Genomic DNA, 21,046 nt, shown 5'->3' with positions numbered 1-21,046 from the left:
TACTGTTTACATATAAGGTTTCCTATCCAAGTGTTTACATAGGCAGTTTCAATGTGAAATGTTGACATAAAGGCATGTCCAAGAATCACAACAACAACGAGTGCATAAATACACAAAATGTTTAACAATAGATGTACAGATGATGAGATGGGCTAAAACAAACATAATTTGAAACATTTTGGTCGACCAAAGCAGATTATCTCTCAAAGAAAGATTTGCATTTCTATAGCACCTTTTATGATTGCAGGACATCCCAAAGCACTTTACAGCCAATGAAGTATTTTTGAAGTGTAGTCACCATTGTCATGTAGGAAACGTGGCAGCCAATTTTCACACAGCAAGCTCCCATAAACAGCAACGTAAGTGACCAGGCAATCTGTTTCTGTATTGTTGATTGAGGGATAGATATTGGCTAGGTCACTGGGTATAACTCTCCTACTCCTCTTCGAAATAATGGTGTGGGATCTCTTACGTCCATCTGAGAGGGCAGATGGACCCTGCATTTAACATCTCATCCGAAAAGGCAACGTTCCCTTAATACTGCAACAATCTGAAGTGGCTGCCTAGATTTTGTACTGAAGTCTCTGGAGTGGCACTTGAACCAACAGCCAGGTGTCTTTAGGATCAAGCGCCTGTTTCCTTGGGTCCCGTTTAACCAGTCAAATTTGTAGGAGGGTTGCATTTCAAGTATTTCTATTTAATTAAAAAGTTTCTTGCTTGCATAGAATCTCAGACTGGTGGTATGTGATCTGCAATTTCCCCCACATAACAAATTTCTTGATTTTAACCATTTTTTGACGGAGGGGTGCAAAGGTTGGATGCCTCTGTAGAAGTTTGACAGGGTAAATGGCAGATGGATGTTTTCCCTGGCAGGGAAGTCAAGAACTAAGGGTTACTGCCTCAGAATAAAGGGTTGCCCATTTCGAACTGAGATGAGAGTTGTGAATCTTTAGAATACTGTACTCAGGGAGCTGTAGACGCAGCTCAAGACAGAGAGATATTTTTGGTTACTCAAGGAATATAGGGATCGGTTGGGAAAGTGGAATTGAAGTAGTACAGCCATAATATTGAATGGTGGAACAGGCTCAAAAGGCCAACTGCTGCTCCTGTTTCTTAAGAACAGAAAGTGCCTGTGGTGGTGGTGGTCTGCCCAAGCGCAGGTCCTCTGCTCTTTCTCTCCACCCAGAAGAGATGGATATTACTAGGGAAGAGGGTAGATGAGGTGATTTCCAATTACCTTCTTCAGACTGAAAGGGGAATTGAATCTGCGCTGTTGATGTTGTTCTGAATTGCATGCTAGCCATCTAGCCAACTGAGCTATCCAGTGTGCAGAGAATAAGAGGGGGCAAAAAAAAAAATACATATTTACCAGGGAAGTGATGACTGAGTGCTTTTGTTTGTAAACGTGGCTGGTGGCCTGGCCTTCTGACTACATCGTGGCATGTGACATGGATAGAGGAATGAAACATAGCAAAAGATACAAGGAAACCTTTAGCAGTGGCCCGGTTCCTTATTCAGCATTGCTCTGCAAAATTGACGCGTCATCAAGTTGATTCCAAATATAACCTTACTTCTCATTTGGTTTATTCCACAAGAGAAATCGCAGTTCATTGGTCTGTGAAATGTTTTGTATCAGTATGTCTTTGAGTTTAGCTTTTATCATGTGACTTGTGTTGATTATTTTTCTTCTCATTTTTATTTATCAGATTTGTGAAACGCCTTTAGCATAGTAAAATGTCCCAAGGTGTTGACAGGAGCGTTATCAAGCAAAATTGGACACCAAGCCATATAGGAGATAGCTTGATGAAGGGTTAGTGTTAAGGAGTCTCTTAAAGGAAGAAAGCAAGTAGAGAAGTTGAATGGCTTGAGGAAGGAATTCTAGAGCTTAGGGCCCAGGCAGCTGGAGGCAGAGCTGCCAGTGGAGGAATGTTAAAAGCATGGATGTGCAAGAGGCCAGAATGGGGGGAGCACAGAGATCTCAGGGTTTTGGGGCTGGAGTAGGTTACAGAGATAGGGAGGGGTGAGCCCATGGAAGGATTTTAGATTTTTAGATTTTAGAGATACAGCACTGAAACAGGCCCTTCGGCCCACCGAGTCTGTGCCGGCCATTAACCACCCATTTATATTAATCCTACACTAATCCCATATTCCTACCACATCCTCACCTGTCCCTATATTTCCCTACCACCTACCTATACTAGTGGCAATTTATAATGGCCAATTTACCTACCAACCTGCAAGTCTTTTGGCTGTGGGAGGAAACCGGAGCACCCGGAGGAAACCCACGCAGACACAGGGAGAACTTGCAAACTCCACACAGGCAGTACCCAGAATTGAACCCGGGTCGCTAGAGCTGTGAGGCTGCGGTGCTAACCACTGCGCCACTGTGCCGCACTGTGAAAGCAAGAATGAGACTTTTAAAATTCCGATGCTGCCAGAATGGGAGCGAAGGTAGGTCAGCCAGCACATGAACAATAGGTAAACAGGAGTTGGTGCAAGTTAGGAAAGTCAGTGATGAAGAAAGGGCTTTGAAGATGGACCCCACTCTCTGTCACTATAGCATTGCTTTCCTGCTCCACAGGTGCCACCGGAAGATTATGAGTTACCGATTCGAGCATCCCTAATGAACACAGAAGTAAGACGATACATGTACTTCAGTTCCACTAGCTTCATGATGCTTCTGGCACCAGTAAGTGATCCTGCCATTTCCAGTTGTGTGAGCTTACATCAGCATGAAACGGCATAGCTCCTACAATGCCAAACGCTACAAAGCATTTCACCCATGTGTTAATTTTTTTATAATACTATTTATTTGTAACTGAGAAGGTAATACTAGCAAGTTCCCAGAGCATGGTCAACATTGCTTTGAATTACATGCGAGTGATGTAGTTTGACTCTTCTCTTAATCCTGTCCTCTTCCTCCCCTGGGTGATATAATTGTTGCTGTTGGTGAGGGAGTTTAGGACAAGGAGGACATAATCTTCCAATCAGGGCCAGGCCGTTCAGGAAAGAAGCTGGGGAACACTTCTTCATGTTAAGGATGGTAGAAGTGTGTAAATCTCTTCCCACAAAGAGCAGTACACGCCATCTCAATTAATAATTTTAAAGCTGCAGTCAATGGAGTTTTGCTAGACAAGGGTATAAAAGTTTGCAGCTAAGACAGGGAGATGGAGTTGAGATACAGTTCAACCATGACCTTATTGGTTCCACCAGTTCCAGTATGTTTTTAGAGCTAAGGCACAACCTATGTGAAGTTCAAAGGGAGATAGAGTGAACCCACATTCTGCACTGTGTCTGTACACTAACATCTACGTTACCGGCCAACCAGCCTTTTGGCCATTTTGTTTATCCTCATTGCAATTTTCTTCCCCTGAAGATGATGACTTATGCGGTATATAGTTCCACAAGCTCTCTCTGGTGCCCCAATCTCTGAGTAACTGGTTGCTACTGAACCATGCGGACTGCCTTATTTCAATTATCACCTTATGTTCCTTGTCCATAACCGGTCGAAGTCACTGGGTAACAATTTAAGGACAGAACTAGTTAATTTTAAATCTAGGCTGACGACACTGAGGTTAATTGTTGTGCTTCAGTTGAGATCAAGAATGGGAGGTTCCTGGTTTGTAACCCTAAATGCTAAACTATGGTCCAGATTTTTGCGGTGACAGTGACAACAAAACTGTCAACGTTCTCCGTCATTCCTGCTCTGAAAAGGACAGTTTAACGCAGAAATCCAGAAGTTGTTGTCGGTAATTCTACGCTTCCCTATAGAATGTGCTGTTGAAGTCTGTAATCAATTCGAAATCACTGAACTGGTGAGAGCTTGTACTTTTACACTATTAGTTTCAATGTAAAAACCCTTGAAAAAGTTACATCTTGTCAAATGAGACGTAAAGAGCAAAGAAAGTTCATAATTACTGCTGAACAGCCTCATTGGCCCTGAAAAACTAATTTTATATTTGTAGAATGTCAAATATTATAAAAACTGACACTTTTTCTTGGTGTAACTTTTTTTTTATAAGTTTCTTTGATATTTCAACTTCTACCTCAATCCCATATGCAATCATTTATTTCACTCTTTGTAAAATTTTAATTAAAAATGTTTTAAAATGTGCATTTTACTTTCTGGTTTGCTGTCTAAGAATTCTTCAATGTGATTGGCTGCTTACTCTGCTTGACAACATCACTGTTGCTGGACACAAGGAGATCCCCTTGACTTGGCATCAGATTCAAACTAATGTCGGGAAAGGGGAAATCCATGCCCCAGCAATTGCTAGATTTCTAACTGCAAAATCCAGATTTATGTAGTAGACTTGCCGCTTGAGCTTTGTTGTCACCGTTCTGTTCTATTTTTCTCTCCCTACTCTCCTAAAGATTGTGACTAATGGCGGGCTTATGGTTCCTTAGGCATTGACAAACGCTGATACTTTGTAGTAAATTGCCCATTCTTCATAGGTGAATCTGGACATGGTTGTCAGCAAGTCATGTAGGAAATACCGGAATCAAGCCAATCCCTGCTGTTTTTGTTTTATGACTACATGGGCACACCTTTCTCAAGTAGCTGTCAGACAGCAGTTAGGAGTGGGAATGCTGGATAATCTCCACGCCCCCCCCCCCCCCCCCCGCCCACTTCCTAGACCATGGGCACAAATTCCAAGCACAGTGCTGCACCTAAAGCTGGGTCCACTGGTTTGTGTGGGGTACCATACCATGCAGCGGTTTTAGATACTGGGTCATTAATGTTAAGACCACTTCAAGTGCTTTTTGAACAGACTATTTTAAAATAGCATAACTTTATTTCCAATTTCCAATTGGAAATAAACAGGGGATATTTTTAACAACTCTTTGGGTGGAATCCCATGGGATCGGTGGAACACAGTTTTTCATCCCACCCAATATCCGTTGAGTTCAATGGAGAGTAAAATCAGTTGGAGTGTAAAGCTGGTGTCACACTCAATCCCAATAGGCAAGTTAGCTTAAAATTGCCCCCTGTAGGTATATTTGTCTGGGAACTGCTGCAATGATAACATGGTGAAGATGCAAAGAATGTTGCAGAGCAGCAAGTCATTTTTCATTAATAATATTGCAAGTTGTTTCATGGATACATTTTTTTTAAAAATTGAGATATGCAGGTGAAAGACCACGGTCCATAGTCAAGGTTTTCACAGATAAATGGATAATGACCTAAACCTGCTTTAAAAAAAATAATTTGCAATAACAATTGAAATTGACGTTCAGATATTAGTAGAAAGAGGTATGTTTCAAGGAGCATCTTATAGGAGGAGAGAGAAGCAGCAAGGTTTGAGGAGGGAATTCAAGAGCTTGGGACCCAGACAGCTGAAGGCACAAATGCCCATGATGGGTCGAAGGAAATCGGGGATGTGCAAGAGGCTAGAATTGGAGGAATGCAGAGATCTTGCCCTGTTTTAGTAGTTTTGATTTCCAGCCTTGGGTAGGATGACAGACCGGTAGCACTGCCTGTGTAATGGCGTCTGTTGATCTTTTAGGTATTCTATTTGGCGGCCTGGTGTTGCCTCTTCTCGACTTTTCACCTCTACTTGGGCCAGTATCTGAAGAGCTTCTTCTGGGCTTTCTGCCTGCTAATCAGTGCCGTCGCTGTACTGCTGACCACAGTCTTGCTTCTGATACTGCATCGACACAATCAAAAGGTAGGGAAGAGACAAATGTACCTGTGATGCTGTGCTTACTTTAAAACCAGTGAAGCGTTTGATTCTTTTGATGTATCTGTACATGTTTTCATGGTTTATTGCAAATGCAATGTTATTTTTTTTTATTTTCTCCCTGGAGTTGCAAGTGGTACTCAGACTAAATATAGAGTGACAACAAGTCAGGTGTGGTGTTGTGTTACATATTTCATTTCAAAGTGAGGGATGTCATTGCTGAGGATCGGAACACATTTCCCGCTTGAACGTCCAGTGCCGGCATCAAGCATTCCCAGATCAGGATTATAATACGGCTGAAAGTATGACAAAATGCCCTTTGCACTCTGCTGTTAATGTGGTGCAAGGTTTTGTTTTCTGTGGTGCTGCATGTGATTTACAAACAACATGTGATTTTGTTGCACGTTAGTGCACAGAGGAACTTAGCTAACCGTGTGCTTCAACCACAACCTCAGATGAGGAAAGGCCCTACCACACAGGTTCGGCATTTCGGTTTCTCCCACGAATTGTGGCTGCTGAGTGTGACTGAATTTCTGTGCCAAATTAAAATCTTGCAGCACAGAAGGATGCCGATTCTGTCTACATTTTGCGAGAATAGGATCCAGAGTCCAATGAAAAGTAGAAGCCTCATTCCCCCTTTTTTATAACCTAAGCACTTCAGAATCCTTTCATTTAATCCACCACGTACCGTCCCTTCGACAGATAGTGCTGTTGACAGGGTCAGGTGTAGAACAAGGATATGCTACACCATTGAAATCTGCTTGTATTAACTCATCTGGCACTTAGTTTTATATTGCCTTCTTGTAACTCTTCAGTCCTCTATTTTTCATCTATTGTTTATCTATAGATTAATCTATCATGGACTGAATATGGCTGCAGTTGTCCCTCTGGTCCAGCTGTGAACGGAGGATGATTTCAGGAAAACACTAATACAGGCAGTCAGTTTTCAGGAGTTGGGGGTGTTAGATTGTGAATGAGTCTGACCATAATGAGGGGTTATAAGGTTAAAACAGTTATTTTCCTATGAACAAGGGATTACAAGATTAAAAAAGGGATCATCTTCCTAAAAGGTTAAAAATGCTTGTGGATGTTCCTCTGTGTTAAAAAGCTTGCCTCATCTTAGAACCATAAAGAGGCAGCCGCTTCTAAAAGTCACGAACCTCACCACGTGGTAAAACTTTGATAGTTTTGTAAACAGGCATAAAAGCTGCCAGAGTGCAATAATTGATCAAATGGTTTTATGCTGACAGCCCTAAACCAGTCGACTGAATTTTTGATAAAACTGACAAACCCAAAAATTAAATTATAATCTTGAAACACAGATGACAAATAAGAGCTGATCAGCAAGAACCAACACAATTTGTAAAGGGTAAATCATGTCGAACAAACCAGGTTCAATTATCAGAGGAGGTAACCAACGGGGTAGATGAGGGAGTGTCTATGGATGTTGTTTATCTTGACTTCCAGAAGCAACTCAGTGAAGTTCCACATAAGAAGCTATGGGTGGCACAGTGGTTAGCACCGCAGCCTCACAGCTCCAGGGACCCGGGTTTGATTCTGGGTACTGCCTGTGCGGAGTTTGCAAGTTCCCCCTGTGCCCGCGTGGGTTTTCGCCGTTTGCTCCGGTTTCCTCCCACAGCCAAAGACTTGCAGGTGATGGGTAAATTGGCCATTGTAAATTGCCCCTAGCGTAGGTAGGTGGTAGGAAATATGGGAGTACTATAGGGTTAGTGTAAATGGGTGATTGTTGGTCAGCACAGACTCAGTGAGCCGAAGGGCCTGTTTCAGTGCTGTGTCTCTAAAATAAAAATGAAAATAAAATAATGAGTAATTTGTTGTTTTGTAAGGCTAAGGACTTGCCCCGGTACCCAAAAATGCCTCGAGTCGGATTTTTAGTTTTAGTTTTAGAGATACAGCACTGAAACAGGCCCTTCGGTCCACCGAGTCTGTGCCGACCATCAACCACCCATTTATACTAATCCTACACTAATTCCATATTCCTACCACATCCCCACCTGTCCCTATATTTCCCTACCACCTACCTATATGAGGGGCAATTGCTAATGGCCAATTTACCTATCAACCTGCAAGTCTTTGGCATGTGGGAGGAAACCGGAGCACCCGGAGGAAACCCACCTTGTACAAACAAGTGATCTTTATTACGAGCATGCAAGGAGAAGTCCTACTCCCATGAATGACTGTAGACATTCTACTGGTACAATGTCTGAGCAGTCATTTTATAGAGTTTACAAGAGGTTTATTTGATAAGCTGATTCTTTAATTACCTCATCTCCCTTCTACTGTCTTCCCTAATCTCATCCTGCCTTGGTTATATTATTCACCTCATCAACCTTTTGATTAGGTTATTCACATGATTCGGGTGTCTCCCACCTGATCTTGTTACCTTCTGATTAGGTTATTCACATGATTCGGGTGTCTCCCTCCTGATCTTGTTACCTTTTGATTAGGTTATTCACATGATCCGGGTGTCTCCCTCCTGATCTTGTTACCTTTTGATTAGGTTATTCACATGATCCGGGTGTCTCCCTCCTGATCTTGTTACCTTTTGATTAGGTTATTCACATGATCCGGGTGTCTCCCTCCTGATCTTGTTACCTTCTGATTAGGTTATTCACATGATCCGGGTGTCTAGTAGGCAAGCTTTCTCAAGTTACAGGAACCTGTAAGAGGTTCCATTCCTGTACTCCCTTACTGCAGTTCTTGGACTTCGGGAATTACAAGAACAAAATTGCACATGACACAGGGTTAAACTGAACCACAAATTTCTTTATTTAAAAAAACAACACCCGTCCGAACACCCTGTTACAAAGACTTCTAAACTAATTTAAAGGACACCACACGACACCTCGATTGGTTAGTCCGATTAAAATCCCTCCATGATTTAACCTCGGCACTCACCCAAACACACAAGTCACCACAACTTATAAAATAAACCTTTTCGAAAAAACCACAGGCAAAACCCCATGTTTCTGCCCCAAATTCACTCAATTCAAAACCCAAACCCTCCCAGGATTTGGTTAGATTAGATTAGATTAGATTAGAGATACAGCACTGAAACAGGCCCTTCGGCCCACCGAGTCTGTGCCGAACATCAACCACCCATTTATACTAATCCTACACTAATCCCATATTCCTACCACATCCCCACCTGTCCCTATATTTCCCTACCACCTACCTATACTAGTGACAATTTTTTTATAATGGCCAATTTACCTATCAACCTGCAAGTCTTTTGGCTTGTGGGAGGAAACCGGAGCACCCGGAGAAAACCCACGCAGACACAGGGAGAACTTGCAAACTCCACACAGGCAGTACCCGGAATCGAACCCGGGTCCCTGGAGCTGTGAGGCTGCGGTGCTAACCACTGCGCCACTGTGCCGCCCTTACTACACTTAAAATTGTTTTAAAACTCTCGGTCCCAAATGCCCCTTGGATTTGGCTGATAACCTACAATCCTCCATGCGGTTGGGCCTTCCGTGAGAATTGTAGGTCCAAGGGCCATGTTGACCATTCCTGACCCTCCGTCTCGACTGCAGCACCCACAGTGCAAACCCTTCAAGATTTGACTGAAAAACTTACAATCACCCGCCCGGCTGGTCATTACCAATGGCCTGGACCTGAGATGACCAGTCCCCGTCCTTCTTCACATAACTGCAGTGCCAAACCCTTCGATCTTGTCTTTTTTATGATGACCCTTATCTAAATATCATCATCACATCTCCTGAAGCCATCCTGCTGGATGGTCAGCACTTAGCATCTTTTAATCTCTTTCCTCTGTTACCTGCCTGGGCCAGACAGATCCATTTAGTGCTGATGTTATTTCCATTACTGAGAACAATGAACTCCACCAAGGTGAGATAACCGAGGCTTCAGAGCTAATGTCCATGAAAAAGGTTGACAGGAGTGAATGCTGTGATCTGGAGCCGGTTAGTTACAACAATGGCCTCCCCGATTACTTAACATGATGGCAGTTATCCTGTGTCACTGTTATGATAATGTCCCAAATTCCAGCCCTTTAACAGTACTAGTTCTGTTGTGATGTTTGAAAATTGACTCATCGGAATGCAGCTTACCTCTGTGTGCTTTATGTTGAGGTTTGGCTCTTATTCACAGTACTAGTGTCTTTGGGGGTTGGGGTTCATTCCCCATACTCCACAAAGTCCAGTTTTAGAGTCCAGTTGGGGGGGTGGAATTCCGATCCCACAGACCTAAGTTATGCCAAGTATCCCATGATCCCCATATGTCAATCTCCCCTTTAGACCCCCCCCCCCTTTTGTCTCTTAGCCAGCTCCTGGCCCAAGTTAGCCATTACCCTAGAATCCTCTGTCCGTCGAATAATTTGGGGATGCTACTAGTTTCAGTGAGCTTCGAATCTTTCCCTAGCATCCTCTTACCACCTCACCAGTGTCCTAGTGACCAGGTTTAGTCTGGGATTGATACTTTGTATTATTCTACATAAATTACAGCAATTTTAGTCAAGCCTGCAGTATTCATGGGGTACACCGCTTCTGTTTCCCCCTTTTGGCCCTTGGCTGCTAGCAAGATGGCTAACTAATGCGAAGTGCTCCTTGCTCCATCACTGTTGGCCAGACAGGGGGTTAGATTTGCACAGTTACATTTTCTAAATTATTTTTATTTATTTATTTAGAGATACAGCACTGAAACAGGCCCTTCGGCCCACCGACCACCCATTTATACTAATCCTACCACATCCCCACATTCCCTATATTCCCCTACCTATACTAGGGGCAATTTATAATGGCCAATTTACCTATCAACCTGCAAGTCTTTGGCTGTGGGAGGAAACCGGAGCACCCGGAGGAAACCCACGCGGTCACAGGGAGAACTTGCAAACTCCGCACAGGCAGTACCCAGAATTGAACCCGGGTCGCTGGAGCTGTGAGGCTGCGGTGCTAACCACTGTGCCGCCCTTATGTCTAACATCTCAATTTAGGTACCAGGGTACAACATTCAACCATAAATCTGATAGCAATTGGCAACTGCACCGCTACCAGTACATCGGAATCAGTTCTAATCCAGGGGTGAATGTCCACCCTAATACCCCAGTCCCGAACCGCCTCCCACCACGATGCATCCTCCAGTTCGGTTTCCACATCCTCTCCCAGTTTTTTGATCTCCTGTTGGATTTGGTGATACTGCTTCATTGCTGTCCGGACCTCTTCCCTCACCTTCAGTAGATGTTCCAGCAGTTTAGGGATTCGCTTCCCCTCAACAAGTCCTCAACAGGTCCGGAGTCGATGTTGAGGACTCCCAGCGCAACTCCCTCCTGACTGTACACCACTGTGCCGCCACCTCTGCTAGGTCTGTCCTGCAGGTGGGACAGGACATACCCGGGGATGGTGATGGCAGTGCCTGGGACATTGCCTGTAAGGTATGATTCCGTGAGTATGACTATGTCAGGCTGTTGCTTGACTAGTCTGTGGGACAGCTGTCCCAACTTTGGCACAAGCCTCCAGATGTTAGTAAGGAGGACTTTGCAGGGTTGACAAGGCTAGGTTTGCCGTTGTCGCTTCCGGTGCCTAGGTATAAATGGAACCTTCATTGTCACGCGTTGCAACTTCAGGCACTGCTGTTCTCCATTCCCAACTGCCCTGAGCTACTCCTTAGGCATACTAATTTCGTCCAATCGCAATTGACATTGCTCGAGTATCCCATGGTTCCCATATGCCATGCTCCCCTTCAGTCTCAAGGCTCACAGCTTGCCTTTCTTAGAAATCAAAGAGGCTTGGACATTACCTAGAAATTAATAGATATACAACCTTACTTAGGAATCAAGGAGGGTGGATCATACCTAGAAATTAAGTTATACAGCCTTATCTGGGAAACAAAGGAGAATGAACTTACTTGCAGTCAAGGCAACATGCCATATGTCAGAAGTTAGTTATGTAACATGGAAAATAGTATAAATATTAGAAGCATACATTGGATTTTTAGATTTGTTGGGCATGCTCCGATGCCTCTTGCAGTAAAGGTACGACTGTTGGAGTGAGGTGATGATAATTCTCCCCTTAACTGGGACAAAGTTATCTCGCTAAATCTGTAGTGTTCTACTCGGGGATTTAAAGTAAATGTTACTTTAGTAATTGGATACCCTACTTAAATATTTTACTATAATATTTTTAGATTTAAAAATTGGATTCTCTGCTAGAAGTAAGATTGTACTTTCGTTTCCTAGAACTATTAACTAACAGTGAATTGCATGTTCGGTTCTTTAATAAACTTTTTGCCGTTCTGCCTGGTCACATTTGTGAAATAAACCAGCTCAATTTGCATCTGTCCTCAGCAAGTGTTTTCTTGGTTCATCTTCAGAGATTCAAGGAGCACATGGGTAAACGACGGCTCACAAGGGGATGCTATTTGTTACACACCTTTGATACTCCATTGTATAATTAGATATGAGCAATTCACAGATATCCTTAAACAGGAGATGCTCCAACTGCTTACAGAAGTAGCTGGCATCACTGCAGCTGAGAAAATTACTGCTGCAATTCCTTTGACCTTAAACGTAGAACAATATTCTTTAGGATCATTGAATTCATGGCAGGATAGACAGACAGGAATAGTAAAGGAAGACCACTTTAAGATGCATAGAATATCACAACTTTCTGCTACAGGTGGGAAGAGACAATCATCTGTTACCCTCATCCAACCAAATGGATGTGTATTAGGCACCTGTGGGTTATACACTGGTCAGGCTTTGACAGCTCCAGCGACCCGGGTTCAATTCTGGGTACTGCCTGTGTGGAGTTTGCAAGTTCTCCCTGTGTCTGCGTGGGTTTCCTCCGGGTGCTCCGCTTTCCTCCCACATACCAAAGACTTGCCGGTTGATAGGTAAATTGGCCATTAGCAATTGCCCCTAGTATAGGTAGGTGGTAGGGAAATATCAGGACAGGTGGGGATGTGGTAGGAATATGGAATTCGTGTAGGATTCGTATAAATGGGTGGTTGATGGTCGGCACAGACTCGGTGGACCGAAGGGCCTGTTTCAGTGCTGTATCTCTAAACTAAACTAAACTGCCAGCTAGAACTGGGTAAGAAGCAAGAGGGCATACAACAGATTTCTCCTGAACAATCCCACAACAAACCTCCGGAAGAACAACAGTCAGGTTAATACAGGAAGGAAGATAAGAGCACAACAAGCAAAAATTATTATTTTTTTAAAATTATTTGTTCATGAGAGTCACCAGCAAGGCCAGCATTTATTGCCCATCCCTATTTTCTCTTGGGTGGTGGTGAGTCTCTTTCTTGAACTGCTGGATTCCATTTGGTGTAAGTACATCCACAGTTTTGTTAGGGAGGGAGTTCCAGGATTTTGACCCAGCGACAGTGAAGGAATGGCAATATAGTTCCAAGTCAGGATGGTGTGTGACTTGGAGGGGAGCTTGCAGATGGTGATGTTCCCATGCGCTTGCTGCCCTTGTCCTTCTAGGTGGTAGAGGTCGCGGGTTTGGAAGGTGCTGTTTAAGGAGCTTTGATGAGTTGCGGCAGTGCATTTTGTAGATGCTGCACACTGCTGCCACTGTGTGCCATTGGTGGAGGAAGTGAATGTTTAATGTGGTGGAGGGGATGCCAGTCAAGCGTGTTGCTTTGTCCTGGATGGTGTTGAGCTTCTTGAGTGTTGTTGGAGCTGCACCCATCCAGGCAAGTGGAGAGCATTCCATCGCTCTCCTGACTTGCACCTTGTAGATGGTGGACAGGCTTTGAGGAGTCAGGAAATGAGTTACTTACCACAGAATTCCCAGCCTCTGACCTGCTCTTGTCGCCACAGTACTTATATGGCATTCCAGTTCAGTTCCTGATCAATGGTAACGCCCAGGATGTTGATAGTGGGGGATTTAGTGCTGTTAATGCCATTGAATGTCAAGGGGAGCTGTTTAGATTCTCTCTTGTTGGAGATGGTCATTGTCTGGCACTTGTGTGACTCGAATGTTACTTTACTAAAACAAAATCAGAATGAGGGTGACATGTCATGTTCAGGTAACAGATTCATTCAGACAAGCCTCCTTGTGCGGGGCTGCTGATCTCACATATGCCGAGGTTTATCCCTGCACGTAAGGAGGCCATGGAAAGCGAATTGGTAAAAACATATGGTTCAGTGCAACACCATACCATGTCTGGAGCAGGTTGGCCACCACTGCCTTCTCAGCCAGGGATGCAGGGACTAAAGGAAAAGAAAGAACTTGCACTTATATAGCACCTCTTACAACCTGAGGACATCCCAAAGATCTCTACAACCATTAAATTACTTTCTAAAGGGTAATCACTGTTACATTGCAGGAAATGCAATCGTCAACTTTTACACAGCAAGGTCCCAAAAACAGCAAAGTGATAATGACCAAATAACCTGTTTCTTCCTGCAGCGATGTTTGTTGAGCTATAAATATTGGCCAGGACACCAGAGGAGAACTCTCCTGCTCTCTGAAATAATGGCCGTGGGATCTTTCATACCCACCTGAGAGGGCTGATGGGGCCTCAGCTTAACCTCTCGCTCGAAAGACTGCACCTCTGACAGTGCAGAACCAGCCTCGGTAGATTATGTGCTTCAGTCCCTAGAGTGGGAGTTAAACCCACGACCTTCTGACTGAGGCATGAGTGTGATGCACTGAGCCACGGCTGACACTAAAACAATGGCAGGGAAAGGACTTTTGTACAAACACGCTAATCATTTGTGTGATAACAGCGCCAACAGTAGCTTCCACCCCTTTTTAGTTATTGAACAGATTGCCTGGATGTATTGGTGAACATAGGGTTGAACCTCTAGTCCCTACGTTCATTTAAATGCAGAAAGCTTCATTGATGTTAGTGTGGAGTGTGAAATGCTGGCCAAAGTGTTAATCTTTTTAAAAAATGAAACTAAAATCTGTGTTACAGATTAATGTGAACACAGACATGCGTCTCATCTGGGCCAATGAGAATCTCATGAAATGCAACATTTTAGTCGGAACGTTGGATACTACAAAATATTGCACAAGCGTGCTTCACGTATCCTTACCAGGAGTCAACCATTTGTGAAGGCTTTGTTATTTAACCCCGTGAGGGGTAAGTGGAGGAAATTTGAGACATTCAACAAAAGCACAATGATATCAGGGATGAGGGTCTTCAGTTACATGGAGGGATGTGAGAAGTTGGGATTGTTCTCAGTGCAGAGAAAATTGAGGGGAGAGTTGATTGAGTTGTTCAAAATCACGAAGGGCTTTCATCGAGTCTATGAGGAGAAATCCTTTCCAGTGGCAGAGGGCACAGATTTAAGGTAATTGGCAAAAGTACCAGAGGTGAGATGAGGAAGCTTTTTTTACACAGCGAATTGTTGTGATCTGGAATGCACTGCCTGAAAGAACGGTGGAAGCAGATTCAATAATAACTTTCAAAAGGAATTGAATATATAGTTGTAAAGGAACATTTTACAAGGCAATGAGCGGTCAAGTTGGACTAATGGGAATAAAAAAGGAAAATGCTGGAAATACTCAGCCGATCTGGCAGAGAAGAAGAAGAGTTCAGGTCTGTGTGACCTTTCATCAGAACAGTCCTGAACAGACCTGAACATGAACTCTGTCCAGAATTTTACATCCCCCCCCCCCCCCCCCCCACCCACCACAACGAGCGGGCTGGTGGTGGGCAGAGGGTGGTATAAAATTGGGTGGTGGGGGCCGTTCCCGATATCTTCCCACTCCTGCTGCAATTTTATGAGGGGCGGCAGCGTCGAGAAATTTCCCGTCCGCCCCAAGCCAATCAAGGTCCTTGAGTGACCAATTAACTGCCAGTTAAGGGTCTCCTTCTGCCGTCGCTGGTATTTTACCCGCTGTGAGGCGGCCGGACAGCAAAGGCCCCAGGAACACTGCCAGGTAATACCTGGCGGCATTCTTGCAAGCTTGAGGGGGCCTTTATAATCGGTTACCATGTGCCCCACGAGGCCTGCCTCCGAAGCCCCAACAGAACCCCCTGCCTCCCCCACCGTTTGCCTCACCGGGGCCCGGCCAGTTGTCCTCGGCGAGGCTCTAAAACTTAGGTTGGTTCAGGGCCATCCTTCCTCTTGCTTCCGATGGCTGGGTGTAGTGGCAGCAGTGGCACCACGCCCGGTGATGCAGCTGGGACCAAGAACTGCTGACCCGCTGATCGGCCAGTAGTCCCATTAGGCAGGACTTCCTGCCTCAAGGAGGTGAAAGTCCAGTGCAAGGCCAATGGCCTGGGGAGCAAAAATTCCCAGCATGGCTCCCTGGGCTCGGCGGAGGCAGGCTCGTCCCCGACTTTTGGCCGGTGGGCACAGCCTCCCACATAGCCTAAAATTCCAGCCTCGGTTACTCACTCTCTCTCTCCGCAGATTCTGCCAACCCTGCTGATTATTCACAGCATTTTCTGTTTCTATCTCAGATTTGCAGCTTCCACAGTATTTTGCTTTTGGATTAATTGGATAGTTCTTCGAACCAGCACAGGCACAATGGCTGAATGACCTTGTTCTGTGTTGTATCATTCTATGATTTCACTGGTGCCCTCCCCACCCCACTAGATGAGTCAGACATCTGTCCCATTTTGAGGAAATGCTGCAGAGCTGCAATGAGCCGTTGGTAGAGATAGTATCCTGTACATTAAATGAGCTGAACACTCCCTTTTTCTCAACATTGATTTTGTATGTTGGAGAAATGCTGAATTATCCCCATAAACCCATGTGTACAGGTGAAATAAATAACGGATTTCATTCCTTGACAAACAGCCAGCTCTGCTTCATGTATTTTGATATTAAGGAGTGCGAGAGACGACTCACTTCCCTGCTGGAAGAAAGACATCAGACACGTTCTGGACTTCAGGTAGTGATTGCTTTCTTTGTCCTCTTGCAAATAAAGACACTTTTTTTAAAGCATAAGAATGAGAAAAGACCATCCCGCTCCGTCCCACTGGTTATCCCTGCTCCAGGCTGTTGACGGATTTATTTTTTATCTCCCTGTCTAGCCTTTTGTGTTCACTTCCCATTTGTGCTTATTCAGTGAGTCAGTCTATTTAGCTTCCTCAACCCAGTAACTGTATCAGCATTTAGTGGGATTGCCAGAGAGTCTGTACTAACATTCAGTTACCACTTTTAACTTTTCATTTTGGTTTGTGTTTATTTGATTAGCTTATTTTTCTTTGTTTTTATTCTTTCATGGGATATGGGCATGGCTGGCAAGACCAGCATTTGTTGCCCAACCCTAATTGCCCTTGACCACTGAGTGGCTTGCTAGGCCATTTCAGAGGGAATCTAAGAGTCCTGTAGGTCTGGAGTCACGTGTAGGCCAGTCCAGGTAAGGACGGCAGATTTCCTTCCCTGAGGGATATTAGTGAACCAGATGGGTTTCTACGAAAATCAACGATAATTTAATGGCACCATTACTGATTTTTATTAGTTAATTGCATTTAAATTCCACCAGCTGCCATAGTGGGATTTGAGCCCGTGTCCACAGGGTATCAGATGGGCCTCTGGATTACTAGTTCAGTGACATTTCCACTACACTCCCTTTTTGGCACTTTTGAAGGGCAGTATTGAATTTGAAGAATGAGGGAAAGGCAGAAAGTAAAGAGAATCATGGTCGAAGAGTTACTCAAATGTACGTGAATGTAGGAGAATAAGGGATTATCGAATTGAGATGTTTGATATGGTAGATAGAGAGAAACTATTTCCTCTGGTTGGGTGTGGGGCAGGGGGTGGGGAAGAGTCCAGAACAAGGGGATATAATCTTAAACTTAGAGCTAGCTGGAGGATAATTGGAGATGAATAGATTTTTGTTGGATCAGGGTATCAAGGGATATGGAGCTAAGGTGGCTAATGGAGTTGAGGCACAGATTAGCCATGGTCCAATTGAATGGCGGAACAGGCTCGAGGGGCTGAATGGCCTACTCTTGTGCTATACAGTAACCAAATAAGCACCATCGTAACACTTGTATCCATTTAATTGTTTTTTTTTTATCAACAGTCCTTTTTGAATCAGAAGCTGGGTCACCTCTGCATCGTCATAGAAACTAATCAAGTCAATCCTCTCATCAACATCGAGGCAGAGACTGAAGAGGCTCCACTGTTACCAGGGAATGATGAAGACACTCACAGCAATGGCAGTCACCAATCACAGCATGTCTTTAATACATTGACATGCCTAGTACCTAAAGGCACAGCTCAGGTAATGCATTTAAATTAATGCATTACCAACTATAGTGTTTTGGCCTCCTACTCATCCCTGATTTCCTTCGCCCCACTATTGGCGGCTCTGCCTTCGGTTGCCCAGGCCCTAAGCTCTGGAATTCCCTCCCTAAACCTCTTCACCTCTCTATGCTTCTCCTAATGCTGCTTAAAACCTATCTCTGACCAACCTTTTAGTCAGTTGTCCTAATAACTACTTCTGTGGCTCGGTGTCCAATTTTGCTTTATAACACCCCTTGGGCTGTTTATCTTCTTTTTGGGCCTCCTTATCTCGAGAGACAATGGATACGCGCCTGGAGGTGGTCAGTGGAGTGACCTCTCCATGGCGCATGCCTGGGCAAATTTATGGAGGTTGAGAGTTGCCCAGTCGTCAAAACCCCCCTCTCGGCCTTTCTGGTGGGGTCCAAAGGAGTGCAGGACACGACGTTTGGCACCAGTATGGCTGCAGGAACTGCCGGAAACATGCCAAAGGTGACACATGACCGCCTACGGGGTTCCGCTCCGGATTTTCTGTTAGGGTTTACTCCCTTAGCCTTGGTCTCTCCCGAGACGCCCACAAGGCAGTGGGGTTGTTGGGGCCCCTACACAGGTGTAGGATGGTGCCGGTGGGAGGAGGGGATGCAAGGGGGAGGGGTAGAGGGAGGGGGTGGGGGGGGGTTGCAGGGGAAGGGGGTGCGGGGTGAAGATGGTGCGAGGGGGGGGCGGGCTGGGACGGGGTTGTGAGGGGGTGAGCTGAGAGGGTGGAGCAGGGAAGGGGACGGGGGTGGGGGGGGTAAAGGGGGGGGGAGGGGGTTGGAATCTGGTGCAGGTAATAAGCCATTTCCTCAGTGCCCACCATCGACGTCCGGAAAGCTCATCCACGTCCTTCGGGAGGTGAAGCATCATTTGGCAGACTTAGAGGTGATTACATTTGCTAAGGGTTTTTTTTTGCAGTGGTTTAAATAAAGGCATGCAGCATTGCCGACAGTGCGCTGCAGATGCTCTCCGAGCCATCTCCCGCGGGCGCTTTGAAGTTGCGGCCGGGGGGGCCGTTCGTGGATGTTTTGGGTGTTCGGGGCACCTTTTCACAGGACTTCTCTCGGGTCCCGCAGCTCCTTCTTCACCTCAATGGACTTACCGCATGCCGTGGCTGCAGACACTCTGGACTGTGAAGACAGCAGGATCGGACTCACCGCACTCCGTGGCTGCAGACACTCTGGACTGTGAAGACAGCAGGATCGGAGATTAATCTCCGATCCTGCTGTCTGTTTATCTATGTTCACAATATATATGCAAGTTATTGCTGTAAAGTACTAATTCTCAATTTTAAAAAAAATTCATTCATTTGATGTGAGCATCACTGGCTAGGCCAGCATTTATTGCCCATCCCTAATTGCCCTCGAAAAGGTGGTGGTGAGCTGCTTTCTTGAACCGTTTCAGTCCATGTGAGGTAGGTACACCCACAGTGCTGTTAGGAAGGGAGTTCCAGGATTTTGAGCCAGCGACAGTGAAGGAACAGCGATATAGTTCCAAGTTAGGATGGTGTGTGATTTGGAGGGGAACTTGCAGGTGGTGGTGTTCCCATGCATTTGCTGCCCTTGTCCTTCTAGTTGGTAGAGGTCGCGGGTTTGGAAGGTGCTATCACAGAGTCATAGAGTCGTGCAGCATAGAAACAGGCCCTTCAGCCCACCGCATCCATGCCGACTATAATGCCTATCTATACTAATCCCACCTGCCTGCATTAATTACATATCCCTCTATGCCTTGCTCATTCAAGTACCTGTCCAGATGCCTCTTAAATGTCGCTACTGTTCCTACCTCCATCACCTCCTCTGGCAGCTCATTCCAGATACCCACTATTCTTTGTGTGAAAAATTTACCCCTTTGATCCCCTTTAAACCTCCTCCCTCTCACCTTAAATCTATGCCCTCTAGTTTTAGTCACCTCTACCATGGGAAACAGACTCTGGCTATCTACCCTATCTATGCCTCTCATAATTTTATATACCTCTATCATGTCCCCTCTCAGCCTCCTTCGCTCCAGGAAAAACAGACCCAGCCTATCCAATCTCTCTTTATAACTCAAGCCCTCCAAACCAGGCAACATCCTTGTGAATCTATTCTGCACCCTCTCTAGCTTAATCACATCTTTCCTGTAGTGCGGCGACCAGAACTGCACACAGTACTCCAAGTGCGTCCTAACCAACGTTATGTACAACTGTAATATGACGTCCCAACTCTTGTACTCAATGCCTCGGCCAATGAAGGAAAGCATGCCACATGTCTACCTGTGTTGCCACTTTCAGGGAACTATGTACTTGCACCCCAAGGTCTCTCTGCTCAACAACACTCCTAGGGCCCTGCCTATATGTCCTGCCCTGGTTTAACTTCACACTTGTCTGCGTTAAATTCCATTTGCCAATCCCTTGTCCACTTTCCCAGTTGATCTATATCCTGTTGTAACCTACAAGAGCGACGTCTCGATTCATTCCATCTTCGCTGCCTCCGGAGAATACTTGGCATCAGGTGGCAGGACCGTATCTCCAACACAGAAGTCCTCGAGGTGGCCAACATCACCAGCTTGTACACACTACTGAGTCAGCGGCGCTTGAGATGGCTTGGCCATGTGAGCCGCATGGAAGATGGCAGGATCCCCAAGGACACATTGTACAGCGAGCTCGCCACTGGTATCAGACCCACCGGCCGTCCACGTCTCCGCTTTAAAGACGTCTGCACACGCGACATGAAATCCTGTGACATTGATCACAAGTCGTGGGAGTCAGTTGCCAGCGTTCGCCAGAGCTGGTGGGCAGCCATAAAGACGGGGCTAAAATGTGGCGAGTCGAAGAGACTTAGTAGTTGGCAGGAAAAAAGACAGAGGCGCAAGGGGAGAGCCAACTGTGCAACAGCCCCGACAAACAAATTTCTCTACAGCACCTGTGGAAGAGCCTGTCACTCTAGAATTGGCCTTTATAGCCACTCCAGGCGCTGCTTCACAAACCACTGACACTTCCAGGCGCGTATCCATTGTCTCGAGATAAGGAGGCCAAAGAAAACCTTAGACAACCTTCTTCACTGTCCACTATACCACCAATTTTGGTGTCATCTGCAAACTTACTAATCATGCCCCTTACATTCACATCCAAGTCATTAATATATATGACAAACAACAGAGGGCCCAG

The 21,046-nt window shown here is 45.3% G+C and overlaps 1 protein-coding gene across 7 annotated transcripts in view; it reads left to right on the top strand.

Moving 5' to 3' along the window:
• LOC137346110 (transmembrane protein 268-like) overlaps positions 1 to 21,046 on the top strand; it is a 52,227-nt gene that overhangs the window by 26,483 nt on the left and 4,698 nt on the right. For 6 of the 7 annotated variants that reach the window (XM_068009414.1, XM_068009410.1, XM_068009413.1 and 3 more), the window contains 5 exons: positions 2,582 to 2,689; positions 5,508 to 5,669; positions 14,595 to 14,705; positions 16,436 to 16,525; positions 17,666 to 17,866. In XM_068009414.1, coding sequence (XP_067865515.1) covers positions 2,582 to 2,689; positions 5,508 to 5,669; positions 14,595 to 14,705; positions 16,436 to 16,525; positions 17,666 to 17,866 — 672 coding nt within the window. The remainder of the gene's footprint in view (positions 1 to 2,581; positions 2,690 to 5,507; positions 5,670 to 14,594; positions 14,706 to 16,435; positions 16,526 to 17,665; positions 17,867 to 21,046) is intronic. The other variant, XM_068009415.1, reaches the window with a different exon arrangement.

This window comes from Heterodontus francisci, chromosome 29 (assembly GCF_036365525.1).
Source record: "Heterodontus francisci isolate sHetFra1 chromosome 29, sHetFra1.hap1, whole genome shotgun sequence".
In the NCBI taxonomy this organism is placed as follows: Eukaryota; Metazoa; Chordata; class Chondrichthyes; order Heterodontiformes; family Heterodontidae; genus Heterodontus; species Heterodontus francisci.
The sequence above is the reverse complement of the archived record's forward strand: the minus strand, read 5'-3'. Positions and strand labels throughout refer to the sequence as shown.